Source organism: Trachurus trachurus, assembly GCF_905171665.1.
Source record: "Trachurus trachurus genome assembly, chromosome: 14".
NCBI classification, from domain to species: domain Eukaryota; kingdom Metazoa; phylum Chordata; class Actinopteri; order Carangiformes; family Carangidae; genus Trachurus; species Trachurus trachurus.
Window position 1 is genome coordinate 3,808,267 of NC_139903.1, and position 8,492 is coordinate 3,816,758.

At 41.4% G+C, this 8,492-nt stretch overlaps 1 protein-coding gene across 4 annotated transcripts; it reads right to left on the bottom strand.

Moving 5' to 3' along the window:
• Nucleotides 1-478: 478 nt before the first annotated feature.
• Nucleotides 479-7,431, bottom strand: LOC310996806 (uncharacterized protein). 4 transcript variants are annotated; one of them, XM_083986293.1, is made up of 6 exons: nt 7,188-7,395; nt 5,664-5,711; nt 5,380-5,463; nt 5,046-5,242; nt 4,514-4,698; nt 479-3,025 (listed from the first exon to the last, which is right to left on the bottom strand). In XM_083986293.1, exons 4-6 carry the CDS (start codon nt 5,233-5,235, stop codon nt 1,709-1,711), a joined length of 1,692 nt encoding a protein of 563 aa, XP_083842419.1. In that variant the 5' UTR covers nt 5,236-5,242; nt 5,380-5,463; nt 5,664-5,711; nt 7,188-7,395; the 3' UTR covers nt 479-1,708. The 4 variants fall into 4 exon arrangements, with proteins under 4 accessions (XP_083842419.1, XP_083842421.1, XP_083842418.1 ...); XM_083986295.1 differs by lacking the exon at nt 5,664-5,711 and having other exon boundaries at nt 7,188-7,388; XM_083986292.1 differs by lacking the exons at nt 5,380-5,463; nt 5,664-5,711 and having other exon boundaries at nt 7,188-7,431.
• Between the last annotated feature and the right edge of the window lie 1,061 nt (nt 7,432-8,492).

Below are 8,492 nucleotides of genomic sequence, written 5' to 3' on the forward strand. Positions count from 1 at the left end.
TACTTTTAAAGCATGTATGCTTACTTATTACTTTTAATACTCTCTTCACAGTCTCTCTAATTTAGTGTGGCTGCTCCACTTTAGTCTGCAGTAACCACAGTAACCAAGGTTATGATAGGGCCCCTTATTGATAGCAATTTTAGAGACAGCATGAAGTGCCTTTGAGCCCTATGGATGAAGATTATGAGCTATTCTTATTAACAATAGTCAAGGAAGAGCTTCAACATGTGAGAAGACATGAGATCATGTTTAGAGAAGTCTGGTAGAATTTATTATTACACAAATATAGAAATATGGCATAGCCTTGTTTGTGAATATAGTATGTGAGAGGCGAGGCACGTAAGAACTGTGCCTTTATACCTCCAAAGAGGCCATAACATTAGTTAACCTGGTAATGCATCAAACTCACAAGAAGAAAATGAAAAACTCTCGGCAAAGTTCACAAAATAAGATGAAAGACACAATCTCCATAGATGTGTTTATGTGTGAGAGCAGATTTATTGTTAAAGGTTGTGTCTGAGAACATTTGAGGAACCCATTTATTACCATACACCTGATTAGGATTCATTTGACAGTTGTAAAGATCAGTGTCCCACATCTACAATCAATCTAAAGATAATTAATTAAATCTATAATTAAAATTGTTTAAGCAAATCCATGTTTACAAGCTAATACAGCACAGATGTGTCAACACATTCACACATGTAGGCACGCGCACACGCACATACACACACATACATTCTCAAAAATAACTGAGGAAAAAAAATGTAAATAACCCACAATTTGCATTGTCAAATAGGACCATACAACAACTCAGTAGAAATATCAGATTGGATGTGGAAAAGTGATAATGGGCATGTATAGATGATTAGTTTGATGTGCATGTGCCAGATCATCATCTGCAGACACAGCCGCAAATGGTCCAATGGACAACACTGTCTGTGCACTTAGAATATGGATGGATGTAAATGGTCTGTGTAAAGGAGATTCCCCTTCAAAAATAGTATAAATATCAAATCTTTTCTGCTGTTTCGATTTTTATTGTCAAACGACTGCTAATTAAGTTTGGATTGCAGTAGATACTTCGATGTAGTGAATAAAAATCAAGACTGCCACCTTGTACATTGTTATATCTACCACTACTACCACATAGGCTATGCCTTACAATATTTTAAGTCTGCAAAACTTAAAACACTATTTTGTATTTAAAGGGATGAATAATTCAGAATGTTTGCCTATTTGCATTTTGTAAAAACCGAGCCAAATAAATCATAAAACAGCCCAACAATTGCTGAGATCTTGTCAGCTCCTGCGTAAATCAGTTGATTGTGATCAGTTTATAAATGCAGGAAGTCTTCAAAACAGACCTGAGCGATGATTACAACAATAGATGACTCATGTTTTCTTTTTCTCTGGAGACACATGTCAGTTATTTTTGTTCTTGGGACATGTACGTAGGACATCCATCACTGACTGCGTATGTCACCACCTGATGCCAGGCATCAGTGAAAAATGTATCAATCATACTCAACATTAAATCATGTGGAAATCAAATTCATAAAACCATCATTCTCAACTTTCAGCAAGTCTTTTTTTCTTTTTTCTTTTTACAGACATGATAAATAATTCAAAAAGCCATGCTCTCTGTATTGCTAGGTCCATGTTTCCCTGCCAGTCATTACAGAACCATGTCCTCTTCCAAAGGAAGCTAGAGGAAGTAGTCACTGTGCAGTGAGCTCTCTGGCAACATGGTGAGATCATTGAAGTCCTTGTCTGTGGCTTCTTGTCTGCGTCTCTGCTCATTAAAACACTCGGGGAAAGAAAGAGAGACAGAGCTGGACAGGAGGTCCAGAAGATCCCCGTTGTATGTTTCTTCTGTGTCTGGTGACGGGGCGAACAGCGGCGAGGGCGGTGATGTCTCATCATCTATAGTGTGTAAAGACACCACCTGTACTGCGCCGTTAGTTTTAGTGGTTCTGATGTTGTTATCTTTCTCGTTGTCGTCCTCAGTTCTGCTTTTGCTCTGTTGAGAGCTGCTGCTGAGGGCTTTCAGTTGATTTAAGTCTAAGTTGGGGTACGAGGCCGACTCGGTCATGGCTTGGAAGAGTTTGTCGAGGCTCTCTGAGCTCTGGTTGGCCTGGGCCGCCTGGCACAGGAGATGGGTGTGCTGACGGAGCTGGGCGATCTCTCTCTCCGTGGCGGCGTTCTGCTTCAGCAGCTCCTTGGTGCTGAGCGTGATGGCCAGAAGGCCCGACTGGTTCAGGATCCCGGCCGTGTTGAAGAAACGTCGCTCCCGGACGGACGAGCTGTCGGGGGCCGGGCGGTACGGGCTGTGAGCCGTGGAGGAAGAGGGAGATGAAGAGGGAGGAGAGGAAGAAGATGAGGAGGAGTCGGAGGAAGAAGGCGGCGAGGGTGTCTGGGTGCTGGAGACAGAGGGTGAGCCCACGCTCTGTTGGCAGTGGCGGGACTTATGATGGGTGGTGGAGGACACATGGCCGGGAACGGGACAGTGGGACAAGCTGGGGAAGGAGCTGTGGCCTCCTCTGTTTTTATAATGAGAAGAGGAATGGACTCTGCCCTCTTTCTGATGCTGCTGGGGCTTCAGGAGGTGGTGGGTGGTGGTAGATACGGCCTCTCGCTTCTCTTCCTCGGTGCACACTCTCTTGCTCTGGCTGTGGCCTTCGCTGCCACTCTCTTTACCCTTCTCCACCCATGTGGTAGTCTTGCTCACATGGGCGTCCTTCCTGGGGTGTGGGGCGATGCGAGGGTAAGAATTCAGGATGGGCAGGTATGAGTTCTTGCTGTGGCTGTGGTTCTGGCTGCTGCTGCGGCTGCTGCCTCCTGTCTTAACATGACCCGGGCGTGCAGCATGAGTGGATGAAGGAGGCAGGGCGGTGGCGGTGGAGGGAGCAGGCATTGCTGGCTGTTGGATCAGCAAGAGCTGGGTGGGGGCTTTGGCACCGGTGAGGGTGTGCCAATCCCCGCCCCACGCCAGGGGCCCATGGAGGTGCTGTTCTGGTCTAGACTGTACCACAAGGAGGTTGTGAGCAGGGTTATATGTGAGCATCAAACAGCGAAGCGGCCAGAGTAAAGGAGAGAGCAGAAGATATGGAGGAGGTTAAAGTCTAAAAGACATAAGCAGCAGGACACAATATAACTGAGGCCATAAATGAATTAATATAAGAAAAAGATCAAATAAGAAACACTTGAACACTGCAATTGTTACCGTTTATATCAGATTGCTTATGTTTTGTATACTGTAAAGCCATGTGTGGATTTTATCCATAACCTGGGTCAACTTGGAACACAAAGATACAGTAAATGAGATAAATTTTAATTTCCATTATCTCTCTAATAAATAACTTTGATTTGGCAAAACCTTTGACTTAATGCCATTATTCTATTGATATACAGTATCTTCCAAGTGTTCTGGAGACATGTTATCACAACTGCACTTGTGGAATAAATCATCACCTCTTAAAGCAATTATGTTAAATATGGAAAAACAACTGAGATATGTGGAAGGTGTACCTGTCAATGACAAAAGCAAAGCGACTAATCACCCACTGTCCAGTTCTCCCCCTTTTTTGTGTCTTTCAGTTCATTGTTTTGGTTTCCATCAGCGACAGACAGCTGGTTTTAATGAAAAAGCTCTGTACTCTTAGCCTAGAAATCTAGACACACCCTAGCGGCAGCAAATATATTTGCTCCATAGGTGGGTCTAGAAACGAGCCATAGGAACTTTTTGAGTCTCGAACACCGTTTGTGTTCACCAATCACAGCGCTCTATCTGTTTAGAGAGTCGTTGGGCGGGCTTAATGCGATGACAACATACATTTTAATTGGCTTGTCAGGCTAACGACATCCTGCTCTTTGCTCTGATTGGTCGTAGCGCTACCCTATTGTGTGCAGAGGCAGTTTGAAAGACAGCCTTCATCCCGCCCCCTGGATTGAGCCAGCTCTACCGGTCGTTGCCAGACTAGACATGTTAATGATATAGTCTGGCTTGTCAGGCTACTGTACTCTACCTTTCAGAAAGAAATATTTCACAGTAAAGTGATTATCTTAACATTTTGGACTATGGTATTAATGGGACCAAACAGGACACTTGTAGACATCCCCTTGGACTCTCACAGACTGTATTGTCACCTTTTCTGACATTTACTAGACCAAAGAATCAATGACAACTAAAATTAACTCAATTACAAAATATTTTTTAGATCAATCAACTGTGAAAATAACAGTTAGTTACAGCCCTAAAATACAGTATATACTTTATGTACACACTACCGTGTATAAGATACTGTTTGTGTTCACACCCAGTGGTAAATTTAGTTTTAAAAGGATTAAAAAGATTGTGATCAATCAATTGTAAAATGCATTAGGTAATTACCTAACACAGTTAAAATTGAGAAGCATGTTAACAGTCATGTAAATTAAAAGAGCTGTAGTTAATGATACAACAAAGCAGGAAGTTGTACTGTATGTACGACTGTATAACTGAGTATCTCACCTGCTTGACTACCAGGTTTTTGATGACGTAAATGGGGGCGAGCTCCTCGTAAGGAGCCATGTTGTGGCCCGAGGCATTCACACTGTTGTTGTTGTTGTTCAGACTTCGGCTGCTTTCCCTGTGAGGTTCACTCACGCTGCTGCGCCTGTCATCCACATCAGTGTGCACAAAGTCTGAGCCCGCCTCTGAGACACAAGACAAAAGACAGTATACAGTACAGTCAGAAAGTACTCAGATCTTTGCAGCCATGTGATTTTTGGTGAAGAACCTTCAGCCTTATCTGTTACAACTGTAGCATTGTTAGGACATAACATTGAACAGTGGAGGCTACAAAAACATCTATGGTGACACCACAGTGGCCATGGTCACAGAAAGGCCTTGGTAGAAAGATCTTGGTTACTTTACTTTTCCTTCATAAAAAACTGAAAACTGATTCCAGTATGAGAAGCAGACATGTTTAATTCACATAAATATGTACAGTGGTGTAGGGGTTATGTTCTACATCCATGTAACTAGATGCACGTTTGTTCACCTGAGTACCCGGAGTCTTTTTCAGAGTCCTTCTCCGAGTCAAAGCGCATGCGGCTGCTCATGTTACCCACTCCAGATGGCGCCATGCGGCCGCCACTCTGCGACGCCCGCAGAGTGGCACTATTGCTCTTATCCTTGGCATTCTTGCTATGGGCAGCTCGCTCCCCATAATGCCCCTGTTCCTTTGGCATTCAGGATCTGTGAATACGAAATCAAACAATCAAATGTTTTCCTCTGACATGTAGATTTTTGCAGTCAAGTTTGCCACAAAATGTCAGCATCATTATCATTATACAATGTTAACACAACCGAATCATTAACCTGGAAACACCCACCAATACAATCTGTATCAAATTTATGTTGAATGGACCTGTGTCTTCAACCTATAATCCCTCAAGATACATTGGTTTGGCTTCTACCTGAAAAGCAAAGGTAAGTGTTGGAATATACAAGGAAATAAAATACGTTGTGATGTATTGGGTCCCCATGTGCCCAAAAAGGTTAAGTGCTCCAAGATATCGACTCCCCAAGTCTATTCTTTTCGTCTTTTCTCCTTTTCACCCTCTATTAAGTTTAACTGTTATTGTATACTGTTGTAGAGTTGTGGTCACAGACTCACTCTCCACCTCCCTACCCTCACGTTTCAGGACGTTTCAGTCCAAGTCATCTGCCAAAAAAAAAAAAAGAGACAAAATACAAAGTAAAAGTTGAATTGTGAATATGACCCAAATGTATTATAATTATTAACATTATCATTGTTATAATATCCATGTATTATACATTACACTTACATAATCTGCATTTTGTCGACATTTGTTTTTGAAAAGTGCGATATAAATAAAATGTATTTATTATTCTCTCTCAACTCACATTTGATGCCAGAAACAATTACTGACTTTCTGTCAAATATCACAACATTTTGCAGAACATGTGAGATCAGTAATTAAGACTTCAAACATGTAATTTAAGTTTAAACTAAAAAAGCTTGTTGCACAGATGCATGTACATTTGACAAAAATATTGAGAGCAATGTTAATGAATGGGTTCATGTTCAATGTGTTCACTTGCGCTTGATTAAGTGTTCAGATAAGAATACAAATGTCTATTTATCATATCATCTGCACATTCAACCACATATCATAAGTCTACAGACATCAGAGGGACGGAGAGTGGAATCAAATGTAAAAAGGGATGTAGCATTATAAATAAATAGGAATTTTGTTAGCAAGTAGATTAGAGTAATGACAGGAAACGATCAGCCTTCTTATGCAATGAATATCACAGCTTATGTGATTCATGATCAGATATCCTCGGGGCCACTTCCTGTGCTAAACTGCTACAAATGATCCACTGTGGACATGTGAAAAAGAAATGTAAGAAGTGCAGTGAGCTTGTCTGACAGAACTTACAGTCTCTTGTCATGCTGCTTCTTAGACATTGTTCGAGAATCAGTTTACATATGGCCAAACAAAAGAGTTTACAGGACATTCTAAGTATCTAGCCTAACACAGGAAAGGCTTAAGGATAATACATAATAGACAAATGAATAACCCTTTCGCCAACTATAGAAAATCCTAAAATGTATTCAGCAAACATGGCGATATTTGACATTACTATATTGATAGTGATACTTTATAATAAAACTTTCACAGTGTTGCTGAAAACTCTGGGCAGGCAGCACTTAGCTCCTGTAGAAACAGTATGAAAATGTCTTCAGTGCTTTAAATCCATATGAATAAGATACACACACATATACAAACATGACAATAAGCCCAATAGTGGAGTTTTGTCTCCTGTATAAACATGACAACATGCACATGTGGATGAGGCAGCAGGAGGAACTTGATAAAATGGTCCCTGGCAGGCTGCACAGTCCCACCCCCACCACTGTTATGTAATACACTGCTGCCACTGCCCAATGAAAAAAACACACACACACACAAGTCTGCTATAAATCCATTCACTGCCAATGTTCACAATCAACACTCAAACATCTAAAGCCTGTTATATAACATGACAAAAGAACGACTGACTATGACATAATAGTGTTGAAGTTCATATCCAACAGACGCCATTACTATTATAACTCACCGGATCAAAAGAAAAAAAGAAATGTTTTAATACTTTGAAACAGTTCACTCACCTGTCAGTGTTTCATCCACGCTATGACAGGAAACCGTTCACTTTTGCCCGCAGGAAAACATCCAAACATGTCCACACCAGAGGAGGCTGCAGCTTCATCTCCACCTCTGCCTTTACAAACTGATTAAAAAAAACAAACTAAAACACGTTGAAGCCGAAGCCGCCGTCCTACAGCCGGGCTGTCCTGGAAACAAGTCCGTCTGATCATGTATTGAAAGCATCCATGATGATCATTTGCGTAGCCCCGCCCCCCTCCCCCTATGTCTTTAATATTAATGAGCGTGTCGGTGCGCGCTGGGCAGCTCGGCGGTGACGTAACAGACGCGGTTTGGCCAATCTCGTGCCGAGACACGTGCGCGAGCGGCGATGTCTGACGGTCCGCGTGAGCGTTGCATTTGGTGCTGCTAGTATGATGTGTGTGTTTTTTTTTTTTTTTCAAACTGCTGCCGTAAATATTAAAGCGACAGGGTGCGTTGGAGCGACAAAGTGACAGTTCAGTGACAATAGTGAATTTACACGTGAATAAAAAAAAGGTTGTTAACATTTGTTTTATAGTTGTGATAATAAAGTTACAGTGGCCTGAAGGAGATGACACAAAATATGTGCAAGAGGTCACATTCTTGTTGTGTCATCCATGTGATATATTGATGAATTTTCCGCCTTTCATCCTCCAACAACAACAAGGCAGTGTGGAAAAACACACACATCATAAAACAACTAAGTGGCTGTCTATGCGGGAAAGTTTTTGTCTTGTCTTGTCTTGTGGAGTTCACATGGAGGTCCGAAGCAGGAGTTTACGAGGAGCACATAAAGGTAGCATTAGTGAGCTGCGTGATGGACATTTAACTCCACACACTGTTATCAATGAGATGACGCTGGTGGTGTCACAACTAGTGCAAATAATGTGGAAATTTTGGCTGAAGTGAATTTACCTTTGGCCTCATTCAAACGACGTCAATCATGAAACAACAACACATATATATGTTTTTGTTTATATATGTATATGAATAGGCTATATGGCTTGTGACATTTTTTTTTATAAGTAAATGTATTGGTTTATTATCATACAGTGTGGTCTGCCAGTTACACCACGTTTCAGCTGAATAGCAGAGCCCACACACCTGGGAGGGCCTGTTATATAAAGCTGCATTAAGGGACATCAGGAAAATTGGTATTTTACTAAAACAAATGCTAAAAAAAATATATTAATTGAGTATGAATATTGCAGTATTCACCATGGTTGGAAGGTAATAACACTTGCACTGTTACATATAGGCTACATATAATGTGTATTCATATGGCAAAT